Consider the following 15,696-nt stretch of genomic DNA (forward strand, 5'->3'; position numbering starts at 1 on the left):
ATTTATTCTGTACCTCTCTAGGAATTTATTCTGTACCTCTTTGCTAACCTTGCCCGATATTCATAAACCTATGTAGCAGGCACTATAATTATCACCATTTTAAGGATGAAGAAGGTGAATTTACAGCAATTGCCAAATCACAATTGCCAAATCACTTATAGCTTCTAAGTGATAGCTCCATCTCAAACCAGGAAATCTTATCAACCTGCCCTGACTCTAAGTCACTCAGAGGCTGGCAGGCTTTTAAGGACCCAAATTTGGCTGGCGGCTAAAGATGACCTCACGGACAAAGGATCAGGAAAGCCCTTCCCCCTCCCCCTCTCCCACCTCCTCGCCTACCCCAAGGTAGCCCTTGCCGCGGGGCTGAGCGCCCTCGCGGGGACCCGCCGCGCTGCGCATGCTCAGTCGCGGGGCACGGCGGGAGAGGGGCGGGGCCGGCGGGCGGCCGGCTTGGGCGAGCGCGTGGGAAGCGTCGTTCGTTGGCTGAGAGTCCTCCTGAGCGAAAGTAGTAAGATTCCTATTGCGGCTTTCGGTCTGTACTCCGGCGCGTTACCAGGAAGGGGCAGAGCTTCTCTGGGCGGAGGGAGGGTAACAAGCTTGGTGGGGCCGGGATGCCAGAGGCGCAGGCCTGACTCTGGGTCGTGGAACCCGGGGGTCGGGAGCTCCTGGCCAAGCCCGGACGCGGCGTGCTAGGCTGCCCTTCGGCGTGGTCTGCGGACAGTCGGGGTCCTTCCCCCGCTTCCGGCGACTCGCGCCGTCCCCTGGCTCCGGCGTCCCAGTTTGAGCGGCCTTTCTTGCTGAAACACTCGCCCGATTTTACCTGTGACTCGCGTCAGTGGTTTTTCTAATTTAAAAAAAAAAAAGCCTTGGAACAGCTTTTGCAAACAGTTGTCCATGGGACTCCAGCTAAAAGAGATGAAGTAATTATAAAACTTTCACTCTTGAATTGGGACTTGAAATTCGGATTAGATGAAGGTGCGGGTTTTTTTGCTTTTTTTTTTTTTGAGATAGGGTCTCGCTATGCAGTTCAGGCTGGCCTTGAGCTCACGTTGTAGCCCAGGCTGGACTCGAATTTACAACCATTCTCCTGCCTCAGCCTCCCGAGTGCTGGGATTACAGGTGTGCGCCACCACGCCCGGCCCTGAAGGTGCGGTATTTAGTTCATTAAAAATATCTTGGCTTGCATCCACGGTTTGCAAACGTAATTTAATCAGCATTCTCAGGATGCAATCCCCGCGCACTTTTCAGTTAAACTGAATCAGAAGCTTGAAAATACTGGGAATGCGGGCCTGGGGGATGGGAATGTAGTTCGGCGGTAGGACGCTTGCGCAGCATGCGGTGAGGCCCTGAGTTTGGTCCCTAGCTGTGCCCAAAGAAAACAAAACAACGAAGTGGGCAATTTTGGCCTTAATTAAGAGTTGAATTACCAGTAATTGATGATAACTTGTATTCCTCATCACAGATATATAAACCTCCAATATTTATAAGAACTTTATTTTACAACACTCCCGATTTAACTCTTAGGTTGAGGCAGGAGCATTAAAGGAGTGACGTACTTAACTAAAGTAGTGAATTCGTCTAGGGTTTATGTGAGTGAACATAAACAAGCTCGAATCCACAAAGGACTGCCGCAAATATGTCGTCATCCTGATCAGCGCCGGAGCTCTGTACAAAGAATTGAACTGTATTCACTCAGTAGAAAAAACTACTGTTTCCTTAATGTCTGTTAATGTAACACAAGTTAATGTTTTGGAAGCATCCAAAATATTTCATACTTGATACGTAATGCTCTAAGAGTATCATGGTTTTTTTTAGCTTGCTTTTTTTTTTTTTTTTTTTGTTTTTCCCCGGTACCGGGAACCGAGCTCACGACCTTGCGCTTGCCAGGCAGGCGCTTTTGCCGCTGAGCTAAATCCCCAGCCCCTTAGCTTGCTTTATTTATTTTGAGACAGGGTCTTGCTCTGCAGTTCAGTCTGGCCTTGAGCTCACTTTGTAGCCCAGGCTGCTCTCGAACTCAGGACGATCCTCCTGCCTCAGCCTCCCGAGTGCTGGGCTTACAGGCGTATGCCACCATGCCCGGCTTTTACTAGCTTTTTAAAAGTGTGTATATATATATAATTTTTTTTTTTAATCGGGAATCGAACTCAGGACCTTGCACTTGGCAGGCAGGCGCTTGTGCCGCTGAGCTATATCCCCGGCCCTGAAAGTAAATTTATATTTTTTGTGTTTTGTTTTGTTTTGTTTTGTTTTTCTTCCGGTACCAGGAATTGAATTCACGACCTCGCGCTTGCCGGGCAGGCGCTGTGCCGCTGAGCTAAATCCCCAGCCCCATAAATTTATATTTTAATATAAAATATAAAGTATAGGACTGTATATGTAGTTCGGTGGTAAAGTGCTTGCCTAGTACATGTGAGCCCCTGGGTTCCATTCCCAGCACCACACACACACAAGTAATATTAGTATTAGTAGCAGTAAGTATAATGCAAAGAAATAAGAGGAGTATATCTGTTTCGAGGTTTTATTTTTTGTTGTGTTCATACCCTACTTTCTTCCTTTCTTCTCTCCCTCCTTCCGCCTCTCCCTTTCCTGCTGGGGATTTAACCCAGGTCTTTACCATGCTAAGTGCTTACTCTGCATTGAAATACCTCCCCAGGGCTACTCTAGGTTCTGTATAGGTACATTAGAATTACCTTGCAAGTTCCACAAAAATCCCTACAGGGATTTTGATGCACAGCTAAATTCTGGGAAAACTGACCAAAAAGTTGAGTCTTTGAGTAGTATTGTGTATCTTTCCATTTGTTTTAATCTTCCTTAATTTTTCTTAATGGTGTTCTGATTTCAGCGTACAAGTCTTGGCCTTTTTCATTAGATTTATTTCTGTATTTTGTGGGGGTTTTTTTGTGTGTGTGCTTCTGGGAATTGAATCCAGGACTTCATGCAGGCTAGACAAGTTCTACCACTAAGCACTGAGCTACATCCCCAGACCCTGTATTTAATATTTAGAATGCCATAGAAAATAGTTTTAAAAAAATTTTTAGTTTTAGTCCAGAGAAATGCAGACAATTTTTAAATATTGACCTTGCTAAATTTAATTATTTACAGTTCCCTATGGGTTTTTTTAATATACAGTCATGTGATCTATGAATAATGACAGTTTTGCTTTTCAGGATTGCCTTTTTTCTCCCATTACTGACTAAAAAAACCTCTAGTACAGTGTTGAAGAGAGACAATGAGAGAAGAAATTCTAAAATATCAACCTGTATTGCTGAATTCTTATATTAGTGTTCCCCCCCCCCATACTTGTGGAAGATGCTTTCTAAGACTCCCCGTGGATTCCTGAAACCTAGAATAGTACCAAAACCTGTATATGTCACTGAAAGGAAGCGCTTTGCAGCTTCTCTTTGGCATATCAGAATTGCCAGCCTTGCTACTCTTCTCCACTAAGTAAAATAAATGTTACTTGAGCACAAGCATTATGACAGCACAAAATAGTCTTTCTGCTAACCTATGGGGGTTACAGGAAGGCAAACACTTTCAGCATGCAATTTAAAACTTCAGAATTGTTTATTAAAACTAATGAATTGTGTACTTTTGCAGTTCTTTAATATTTTCAGACTATAGTTGACTGCAGATAACTGAAACCAAGGAAAGGGAAACTTAAGAGTGCTATTTACTATATTCTTTTTTTTTATTTACTGTATTCTATTAGTTCCTTTATAAGGTGGGCTGTGAAAGATTCCCTAGAGTTTCTATAGGCAAGTTTATATTATCTAAAAATAAAAAAGTTTACTTTTTTCCAACCTTTTTGCCAAATTCCCACCATTTCAGTTTAGCCTAAAGAATTTCTTTTAGCATTTCTGCAGTATAGGTATGCTGGTTATAAATTTTTTGAAAATTTCTTTGTTTCACTGTTTTTTGTTTTTCTTTTCTTTTCTTTTCTTTTTTTTTTTTTTTGGAGACAGGGCTCACTTTGTAGTACAGACTGGCCTTGAACTCCCTGTGTAGCCCTGAGTAAGCTCAAACTTGAGATTCTTCTGCCTCAGCCTCTGGAGTGCTTAAATTACAGGTGTGCAACACTACACCTAGGTTAGATAGAATTTTCCACAGTAATTTATTACTATTTTTGCAGTGCTACAGATTAAATCTAGGGGTCATGTGCATGTTAGACATGTACCTATACCTCCAGCCTCATAATTTTGAATCTCTTGTTTTTTAATTTTTTGTTTTTGTTTTCAACACTACTGAGTGAACCCGGGATTTTTGCACTGAATTACAGTCTCCACCCCACCTCCACATACTCCTTTCTTTCTTTTCTTTCTTTCTTTCTTTCTTTTTTTCTTTCTTTCTTTCTTTCTTTCGCTTGCTTGCTTGCTTGCTTGGCAGGACCTTGCTAAATTGCCCAAGCTGGGCTTGAATTTTAAGATTTCCTGCCTCAGCCTCATAAGGTGCTGGAATTACAAATCTGTGCAACGATGCCACACTCAAAACATATTTTTATTGGCTATAGAGCTTAGGTAGAGTTTTCCATAGTACTTTATTACTATTTTTGTGGTGCTACAGGTTAAATCTAGGGCCATGCATGTTAGACATGTTCCTATACCTCCAGCTTCCCAGTACTCTACTTTAAAGATGTGCCTCTGGCTTCTGGCCTTCATTGTTTCTGGTAAGAACATATCTTTTTTTCTTTTCCTTCCTTTACCCCTCCCCACTCCCTCGTTCCTCTTCCCATTGAACATTTTCTTCCTGTTTCACAGTATCTATTAACGCACTCTGGCCCTTATTTACACTTTTGGTTTCTCATGCCAGAAAAACAGTGTGGTATTTATACATGTGTCCGGTTTATTTCACTGAAGAGTATGGTCTCAAGATGCATCCATTTACCTAGAGAAATCTCAGGTTTATCTTTATGGGTGAGTGGTCCTCCACTGTATAAAAAGACCTTCTCTGGGGCTGGGGATTTAGCTCAGTGGACATCCTGAGTTCCATTCCCGGTACAAGAAAACAAACAAACAAACAAAAAGACCTCTTTCATTTTGTTTTTAATTCCCTATATGTTGATTTTTTTTTTCTCCTTTCTCTTGCTGCTTTTTAAGATTCTCTTTTCATCTTCTGTTTTAACCAGTGTGACTCATACAGTACTTGTGTTTTCCTTTATATTTATTGTGTTTGTGATTCATATGCTGTGTGTGTGTGTGTGTGTGTGTGTGTGTGTGTGTGTGTTTGTTTGTGTGTTTGAGACAGGGTCTCTCTATGCAGTTCAGGCTGGCCTTGAGCTCACTTTGTAGCCCAGGCTGGCCTCAAACTCTCAAGGATCCTCCTGCCCCAGTCTCCTGCGTGCTGGAATTACAGGCATGCGCCACCACACCCCGCCCTCCTATAGCTTATTGAATTTAGGTAGTTTGCTGTTTTTCTTTAGTTTGGGGATAAAGTTCTTAAAATTTTGATACAGGGATTCACTAAATTGTCTGGGCTGACCTCAAACTTACAGTCCTCATGCTTCTGCCGCCCAGAATGCTGGGATTGCAGGTGTATACCACCATACTTGCTTTGTTTTTTTTTTCAGTCAGTTTGGGGATTTTTTTTAATTGGCTCATATATTTTTATTGTATTTTGTATTCTGTTCATGATGGATGAAAATTCTTAGCATCTAGATGTACTTTCTTCAGAGAACTGTATTTCATATAGGCAGGCCAACAGCAAGTTAATTGACCCTGTTGAGTATTGGCTTTTTTTGTTTGTTTGCTTGTTTGTGGTGATGGGGATCAAACCTAGACCTTGTACAAGCTAGATAAGTGCTGTACCTCAGAACTGTACTACAGCCAGAGGATTGGTTTTAGATGTTGTTAGGGATTGTCTGCTTTGGTTTGCCATTCCTTCAAGGAAGTAGTCTTTGTTCCCATGGTAGGTCCCTCCTAGGACCTCTACTAAAAGGTCAAGTCTTGGGACTATGGGGGGCTGAATCCAGGACTTTCTCACTGAGCCACATCCCCATCCTTTTTTGAGATAAGGTCTTGCTAAATGGCCCAGGTGGGACTCCCAAGTTGGATCCTCCTTCCTCAGTGTCTCAGAATGCTGGGAATATAGACTACACCACCTGCCCAGCAAAATGCCTGCTCTTAATTAAACAAGGCCCCTTTCCCTTTGCTAGTCTTTAATTTCAACTTTCAGTTCTAAATAGCTACTCAGGTATTATCTCTTCTCACCTCATTAGCCTCCCAACTGCTGTTTTCTGCCAGGTTTTTTAGAGTTCCATTCTGCAGACATGCTTCTTAGGAGTCAGCCAGTGGCTGGAGAATTTGTTTGTAAATCTGGGGACTGTTGGGGCTGGGGATTTAGCTCAGCGGCAAAGCGCTTGCCTGGCAAGCGCAAGGTCATGAGTACAATTCCCCATATGGGGGGGGTGAGGGGGATAACAATCTGGGGACGATTTAAAAAGAAAAAAAGACAGGGTCTCACTAAATTGCCCAGAAGCCAGGACTCCAAACACTTATCTCCTGTTTTCTGCTTCACCTTTTTTCCCCTACTCTGTCCTGGAAAGCACCTTAAATTCTTGCCAGTCTGATAAAATACATAGCTGAACTGATTTACAAACAAGCAGGATTTGAACACAAGATGATTTTTATAGGACAGAAAATAGTAGGAACACAAGTATAATAGGGAAGAATTGAATGGTGAAGGTGAGACAGTTTGAGATCCAGGTTTATATAAGCAATACTGTACTAAAGTTTCAAGAGGAAAGGGGATGAATTCTCTCTGAAGATTTGTATGTGTAATTCTTGATAACTTGCAGTTTCTTTACCATCATGTTTCATTTGTGAAAGAGAACCTGAGTTTTGTTGTCTGTTCCATGATGTATCCTTATTTAGTTTAACACATTCCTGCCAGCTTGAGCCACTAGTGGTTCAGAACCACCTGGAAACCAGACATGTAAACATGTTAAGAACACACTATGAACATGTTAAGAAAAGAAAAAAATAATTTTCCAGTGCTAGGGAATAAACCCAGGGCTTTGTGCATGCTAATGATACATGGTTTCTTTGGTTTGTTTTAGGTCTTTTGTTGGTCGGTTAATTGCTTGGTTTATTTGGTTGGTTGGTTGGTTTTTAAGACAAGGTCTTGCTATGTATCCTAGGCTGGCCTTGAACTCAAAGAGCTCCTTCTGCCTCAGCCTCCCAAGTGCTGGGATTACAGACCTCAGCCACCACCCCCTGGCTCATGCTAGTCATGTGCTTTACCACTGGGTAGTAGCCCAAACTCTTCTTCTTCTTTTTTTTTTTTTTTTTTTTTTTTTTTTTTTTTTTTCTTCTACAAGGTCTCACTATGTAGTTCAGGCTGACCTTGAGCTCACTTTGTAGCCCAGGCTGGTCTCGAACTCGCAACAATCCTCCTGCCTCAGCCTCCTGAGTGCTGAGATTACAGGCATGCGCCACCATGCCTGGCTTTCGACCTCTTAATCAAAATGTTTTAAATTACTTACTACCAAGTAGTATTGACCAGCATGGAAAGCAGCCACAATTACCCTTTGACTCTTAGTACTCTGACATACTATAAGTTAGCCCCATTTTGGAAAGATGGGTAGGACTGCACTAAAAGCTGTTCTTAAGGACTTACTCTAATGTGCATGTTGTTGTTAGGAATTGTCCAGCAAAATGCCTGCTCTTAATTCATCTTTTTTTTAATAGATAGATAAATGTTATTGTCTCCAGCCTCAGAAATATTATAAAATAACTGATTTTTTTTCAGGGTGATTACCACTGTTTTCCAGTTTGTACAGTCACAAGTTTGAAGGAATGCCAAGGTAACAAAGCTCATAGGTGCTTTGTTTTTAATTGATGGTAGATATGTATAGTATATTTACTTTCAAGTAAGTGAATCTCCTAAATAATGATAGAGTAATTTCCAGTGAGTTTGTGTGCAATTCCCATACGGGCTAGACAGAGGCCATCTGACCTACATGTGCGCTTATAGTCAGGCCTTATTGAGTTAGTGTTTAATTTTCTGCCTTGGGATAGGAGCTTTTCAGTACCGGGAATTGAACTCACGACCTTGCACTTGCCAGGCAGGCATTGTGCCCCTGAGCTAAATCCCCAGCCCAGGGACAGGAGCTTTTCAATAAAAGCTGAATTAAACATGGAGTTGAGAGGAGGTGGTAGAACTCCAACCTCAGAAAATAAATGGCTTAAAAAATAATGGCAGAATTTCTTTTGTCTCATGTACTAACTCCAAATGAAACCATAGATCTGAATTACTCCTGTAACAACTTTAACTTGTCCTTATTTGTCTTGTGTTAAATCTAAGGTTTTGATCATGGAGCAAGTTGCCCCTGCTGTCCATAGTCATGCTAGAGTGACAGGAAGGGAAAGAGTTCCTAAAGATTTAGAATCAGGGCTGGGGATTTAGCTCAGTGGCACAGCACCTGCCTGGCAAGCACAAGGTCCTGAGTTCGATCCCCAGTACCGGGAAAAAAAAGGAAAAAAAAAGATTTAGAATCAGAGGCAGCAGCTATCAGTCAAGTAAAAAGGATAACAGAGCCCCACACTGTAATTGGAACTGAACGATCACCAGCATCCTGGTAATTACTCAAAAATCACAAAATTTAAAAATTTTCTTTTCCAAGAATGTAAAGCCAAAAACTATGTTGAATAATGGGTGAAAGGAAGGAGGCCAGTTGTGATATGAAGGAACCTTGATGTCGTTATCTAAACACCCTTTTGTAGTTGCATAAACTTATCATACTTTAAAGCATCATTTTAAAATTAGACTCTTCATCAGTATTTTATTTTAGGAATCTGGAGGATTCCTTTGCATCGATACTAAAATGAAAGAACCACTGTTAGATGGTGAGCATGATGAAGCACTGACACTACAGCTGGGGCAGCTAAATGAAATAAAGACAGAACCCGACAATGCTCAAGTAAATATTTTACCTTATATTCTTTTTTCTAAAGCAGAATTTAATTATAAAGGTGCCAAAAAAAAATATAAAGGTGCTAATTTATCAGTTGAAAACTCAAATTCTTCTCCAAAGTAGTAGATAAAATAATATAAGGTATATGATGTTAAGTGCCAAGAAAGTGCTTTGAAAGAAAAATAAACTATGTGGAGATGGGCTTTTAGGTAGATAAAAAGATTGCTTAGGGTGTAATTGACCTTGATAAGGTTAACACATTTTTGTTTTTCTTAATTGGAAATAATACAAGTAACTAATTTTATGTGTTTATGCTACTGCCTCCATTGAGTAGTACAGTTCATGCATTATTTCAGCTTTTTGTTTTGGGTAGGGGACAGAGTCACCTTAAGTCACTAATTGTCCGTTCTGAATTTGAGCTTGCCGCCTTTTCCCTCCGCCCCTGAGAGAGCTCGGATTATAGGTGTGGGCTGTCATGTGTAGAATACATTTTAAACTCATAAAAGATTTTCTTCATAATTTTTAAACCCAAATTAGTGTTAATGTTTACATTTCTTTTTCCTGGTGCTAGAGATTTAACACAGAGCCTTTAACATTCTAAACATATGCTGTACTAGTTTTTGGTTTTTTGTTTTGTTTTGTTTTGTTTTTCGGTACTGTGAATCAAACTCAAGACCTCGCACTTGGCAGGTAGGCGCTGTGCCGCTGAGCTAAATCCCCAGCCCCTGTACTAGTTTTGTTTGATTTTTTTTTTTTTTTTGCTTTTTGAGACAAGGTCTCACTATGTAGTTCAGGTTGGCCTATCATAGGCCAACTTGAACTTGCAGCAATCCTCCTGCGTCTGCCTCCAGTTGCTGGGATTATAGGAATGTACCACCATGCCCAGCCTTAGTTTAAATTTGTGTGTGTATGTGTATGTGTGTGTGTGTCTTTTGAGACAGGGTCTTGCTGTGCAGTTCAGGCTGGCGTTGAGCTCACTTTGTAGGCCAGGAGGGTCTCGAACTCTCAATGATCCTCCTGCCTCAGCTTTCCGAGTGCTGGGATTACAGGTGTGCACCACCACGCCCAGCTACTTAGTTTAAATTTTTAAAAAACCTTTTTAAACATACTGGCATACTCATCACATGGTCAGAGACCACCATAGGGACAAAGAACAAACTCCTGGACCCTTAACTTGTTAATCATCTAAAGCATCAATTTGTGTTTTTTCCAAAGACAGGTTTAAAAGTGGTTTTTGCTAAAAAATATGACTCTCCCCTTGGGCAAATAGACTCCCAATCAGTAACTAAAAGCAGACCAAAGCTTGAGCTTCATTTTGTGAAGCTCTGGGTCCTTCTTAGCTCTGTATATAGATATTTTAGTCATTTAGAGAGTATCTTGTATATTAGACCTAAAATCTACCTAGCCTCCCTCATCACTCTTCAAAACTGAAAACATCTACAGTTAGCAGTTTTGACTGTGCCAGTATGTCGGAAAGCTAAACCTACAGTAACCTTGGATTCCAGCAGAGCCTCATATGACTGGAATTGCCCCTCAAGGCATAAGAACTTCTTACATGGGAACCAGATTGCCCCTCAAGGATGGGAAGGATTCAGCCTGAGCTGTGAAACCAGCACTGAGATATTAATCAGCTAGACCAGTTAATCCTTAAAAGTTTGCTTCCTGCTTTTGCGGGCAGAGCCAATCTGAACCCCTGTATGAGAGTGAACCGCTGTATGAATGAGAGTGTACTCCCTACTCAAGTTGCAGTCTTTTCCTATCTTCTCTTTTACTTTACAATTAAAGCTTTTTCTGTAAATTCATGCTGAGTTTTGATTTCCATATCATGAAAGCAAAGACCCGTACTAGCTGCTGACAAGTACCACATACTAAAGAACCGATGAAGGATAAACTGGCTCAAGCTTGAATCTTAAGAAAGAAAAATCAAATTTCTTAGAAGGTTTTCAAACACAATAACTGAAATTTCTGATGAAAGAAAAAAATAAATCAGAGAATTCAGTTTTACTTCCAGTATTCCACCAAAAAGTAGCCCAAGGCAAGTGCGGTGGTGCACACCCTAGTCCAGCTATTAGGGAGACAGAAGCAGGAGGCTCACTTCAGCCCAGGAATTTGGGGCAAGCCTGGGCAACATAATGAGACCCCATCTCTTTAAAAAAAAAAAAAAAAATAGAAGTAACATAAAGTAGATCATTACTAAGTGAGGTTATTACTGCTCTTGAGTTGATCATACTGGGGAATGTTATCCATGTAGGAATTACCAATTGCCTCTTCAACTCATGGATAGTCAAATCTTTTTTTTTTTAATAGTCAAATCTTACAGATCAAGTTTAGACATTGTTTTAGTCATTGTCCTCCTCGCTGAGACACAGTACCTAACACCCACAACTAAAAAGAGAAAAGATTATTTTGGCTCACATTTTTTAGCCCATAATTGGCCCGTTCCAAGGCAGTGAGACACTGTAGGAGGAACTGGAGGGTGCATACTGCTCACCTCACTGCTGTCACAAAGCTGAGCACAGGAGGAGGAGCCAGCGAAGGAGAAACCCATTTCAGGGCCACGCCCCCCGTGACCCACCTCTTCTGACCCAGCCCCACTCCTGACAGCACATTTAGCTATAAACTCTTCAGTAGACTAATCCACCAGTGATGTAATCACCTCCCAAAAGCCCCACCTTTGATTGAATGAGGCTTTGGAGGAACATCTAAATATAAACCATAACAGACATTTTAGCCATGGACTTCCCTGATGTTCTGGAAAAAAGCCAGAAACAATCACTCAGTCCAGGGGCTGGGGATGTAGCTCAGCGGCAAAGCGCCTGCCTGGCAAGCGCAAGGTCATGATTTCGGTTCCCGGTACCGGAGGGAAAAAAAAAAAACAAGGTACCGGAGGGAAAAAAACAAAACAAAACAAATCACTCAGTCCAAACAATTCTGGGTTTAAGGTCTTTATGACAACTGTTGGCTGTTAATGATTAAAACAAGTACATAGGGACAATAGGTGTCATCGAGTGTACCTATTCTGTGTTCGTAGTAGAAGCTGTTAAATATTACTGAAGGCCATTGAGCTTCAAACAGACCAAGTTAGAAATCACAGTGAAGTCACTAAAGTTTCATGTCACCAAACTGAACCTAAACTGTTTAATATGACCTGAAAAATCTTAGATTAGAGAGAAAATGTCAGAATTTCCCAAACAGGAAGGTTTCAGTTGGCCTGATAATAAAATTCCCTCTACCTAATCCTTACACAAAAAGTAACCGGACGTAACCTCACATTAATCAGTTATTTTTGTATTATTCTGCCTGTCTCCACTTTCTTTTCTTTTTTTTTTTTTTTTTTTGAGACAGGGTCTCCCTATGCAGTTCAGGCTGACCTTCAGGTCACTTTGTAGCCCAGGCTGGCCTCAAACTCGCACGATCCTCCTGCCTCAGCCCTCCGAGTGCTGGGATTACAGGCATGCGCCACCACACCCGGCTCCCTGTCTCCACTTTCTAAGGACAGTAATTTTGAAAGGATCAGTCCACTTGATCTTTGTTTATTCCTTCTTCAGCCCTTTTTTACCTGTAAAACCAGCCGCCTCTGCTTGACTCATTGGAACACTTACTCTGTTTTATGGAATTAACTGTTGCCCAATTCTAGAATTTAAAATAAAACTATAACCGCTGGGGGGTGGGAGAACCAGCGGGGACCACCAGGCTCGTGTGGAGGCAATGTGGTGTGGAATTTATTGTGGCTGGGTGCAGGTAGGCAGAAAGCAATAAGGCCATCTGCCCCAAACAGAAATGTGTCCCTTTTTTTTTTTTGGTTTTTCTCCGGTACCGGGAACCGAACTCAACAACCTTGCGCTTGCCAGGCAGGCGCTTTGCCGCTGAGCTAAATCCCCAGCCCCTAGAAATGTGTCCCTTTTATAGGGATGGAAAGAAGGCAGGGGATGTTAGGCAGGAAGATTTTAATAGTCATCCGTGGTCAAAGTTCTTTGGCAGTCTTGCACCTCAGTGGGCAAAGTCCTTGAAGTGTCTGTTGTAAATTTTTGGGTATTTCCAGGTGTCCCAAATGTCCTAGGACCTGCAAAATTCCTTGCCTTATCTTATCTTTCCCATCCTGTGCTTGCCAATGAAATGTAACTTCATACTCAACTGAGTCCCTGCAGAGAGCAGTACCTCTGCTGGCAAGCAGGTTGAGGGCTGGGGAAGTCAGGTCTGATTCGAACCTTACAAAAAGTAAAGAAGATAGCTAAACTGTTATTTTGTCTTTGGACATTACGAAAAGATGGTTGGTTCTGAAGTCACATTTGAGTGCTATGGAAAATTAGTGTTGTCAGTGAAAGGGTACCAAAAGGAGAATGCTTACGTGTGTACCTTGGTTCAAGTCAGTTATACGGTTCATTGAACAGACTTGAGAATAATTTATCATTTTCTGCTGATGTTCTTAAATACATGGTATTCATTATTTTCTATTATTTTTTAGGAGTATTGTCAAGCCCAGCAACCCAAAAATCAAGAGAATGAGCTGAAAATAAACACATTTGCTGACAGTGGTAATAGACTTAATTATATTTAATAATATGATATGCCAATTTAGTTTTCTAAAATGCTTTTGACTGTTGCCTAGTTGGAAGTTGGGTTTCAAGTCCAGAAGTTACCTCTAAAAATGAAAGAATGCATACTTAATTTGATGAAAATACTAATTATTTTCTTCCTGTTTTGTTTTTATAGCTTCACAGTTGAATACAGGCATTCAGCTTTCTCTGGCATCATCTGGCACGAATAAAATGCTTCCTTCGGTTTCAACTGCAGCTATTCAGGTTTCCTGTGCTGGTTGTAAAAAAATTCTCCAGAAGGGGCAAACTGCTTATCAGAGGAAAGGGTCTACTCAGCTTTTCTGCTCTACACCATGTGTCACTGAATACATTTCGTCTGCCAATGTACCGGCTTCTACCAAGACAACTTGCTCAAACTGCTCAAAGTATATAATTCTAATTTATGCCCTTTACTTTCTTACACAGATCTTGGCCAGAATCTTAGTTGTAATTTTCTATGTTATTCTTTTTTTTTTTTTTTTCCTGAAGATTTGTCACCTTGGTTTAATGAAAAGAAGCTGCTTCCACTTTCAGTTCCTCTAATAGATTGTTCAAACATAGTTTTGTTGTTGTTTGCAGAAATTAACATGGGAGTTCTGTTTCTTTTCAATCTTAAATATGTGACTCCCAAAGCTTACTTTCCTTCTCTTCATTTGAAGTTTTCTTTTTTTTTTTTTGGTTTTTCTCCGGTACCAGGAACCAAACTCACGACCTTGCGCTTGCCAGGCAGGCGCTTTGCCACTGAGCTAAATCCCCAGCCCTCATTTGAAGTTTTCTGTCAGGAGGATTATTGGTATGCTTGCAGTGGTAAAGAAAGTTATGTAATTCTTTTAAAAAATTGGATGGCCATAGATAATCATACATGCATGTTAATAATCTTTCAAAGATTTCTATGAGAATGAGATTGAATCAGCAGCCTTTTCCTTTTGAGAATCCAAAGGTAACATAATTCTGGGCTGTTAGTATTCATTAAATGCTAATGCCAAATTTTAACTTCTTGTTTCAAAACAAAAAAATTCACAGACCACCAGATTTGTTTGTAAATATAGTAAATTCTTTTCAAGTAATGTCTTAGAATTAGATTCCTATAATATGAATGTTGTTTCTTCCATTTACAGTAATATTTTTCTATTCAAAATATGGTCCTAAACAGCCATATCAGCATCACCTAAGCGCTTATTAAAAATGCAGATTGTGGGCCAGGGATATACCTTACTGGCACAGCACCTGCCTGGCAAGCACAAGGTTGTGAGTTCAAGTCCCCCCCTACACCAAAAAAATGCAGGTTATCAAGACTCAGCCAACCCAGTGACTCAGAACTGCATTTATTCCTATGTGATTCATACATTCATACACGTGCTAAAATTTGAGAAGCATTGAGAACTTCGTTTTTTAGCATTCCCATTTGTTTTGTGAAATAATAACATGAGAGTTAATGAGGATTAAATCATGTGTTTTAAGTGATCAGAACAGTACTGGCATGTAATAAGAACTCAATAAATGTTAACTATCACTGTTACTGTTCCATCCTTAACTAACTCACAAACCCTTTTTTATGCACGGCTTTAGCTCCTCATTTGACTGCTGCTTCAATATTACCTGTTGCTTTAAGTCTTAATCCTCAGAACTGTATTTACCTTTCTCTTTACTTTTTCAACCCTTCGATACTATACTTTGTCTTTTCTCTTTATTGCGCTGGGCTATGTGGCACTGTCTTCAGCCTGCTTTCTCTCTCTGCAGAATCATAAAACTGGAAGGGACCTTAGAGATCATCCAGTCCAAACCTTTTCTTTTGGTTTTAAGGAACTGAGGCCCTGGGAAGTTAAGGTATCATCTTGCTATATTTGGAGTATACTCACTACATTCTTTAGGGCCAGCCTAACTACATGTCAGACAGATCCAGGAAGGCTGAAGCAGGAAAGACTTAGTGTGTAAGTCACTCTCTAAGGCATAGAAATCCAGTATGAGCAACACTATGTGATGAGTATTACTTCTGGAATAAAATTTTTCTTAAAAACTATATATATAGATTGGTGGAACGGTGGTTGTAATGCTTAGACTGGGAGAGGCCATCATTGTGCATTGTAACTTGTGCTTTTACCAAAGCTGTCTAAAATTTTATATGCATTAGTCTCTTGTAATGTAGTTCTCAAAATTTTAGCTAAGATTTAGTCATTTTTTAGGTTTCTTTTATAACAGTGGTTTTTTGAC

General features: G+C 40.6%; 1 protein-coding gene across 1 annotated transcript in view; it reads left to right on the forward strand.

The window, feature by feature from the left end:
* Nucleotides 1-438: 438 nt before the first annotated feature.
* Nucleotides 439-15,696, forward strand: part of Zmym1 (zinc finger, MYM-type 1) — a gene marked incomplete at its 3' end in the record, with an annotated part of 32,004 nt that continues 16,746 nt past the window's right edge. The window contains 5 exon segments of the mRNA XM_013519699.1: nt 439-532; nt 7,744-7,798; nt 8,773-8,914; nt 13,374-13,443; nt 13,622-13,871. Of these exon segments, the coding sequence (XP_013375153.1) occupies nt 8,819-8,914; nt 13,374-13,443; nt 13,622-13,871 (416 nt within the window). The 5' untranslated portion in view covers nt 439-532; nt 7,744-7,798; nt 8,773-8,818.

Source organism: Chinchilla lanigera, unplaced genomic scaffold, assembly GCF_000276665.1.
Source record: "Chinchilla lanigera isolate Chin_1 unplaced genomic scaffold, ChiLan1.0 scaffold00051, whole genome shotgun sequence".
In the NCBI taxonomy this organism is placed as follows: Eukaryota; Metazoa; Chordata; class Mammalia; order Rodentia; family Chinchillidae; genus Chinchilla; species Chinchilla lanigera.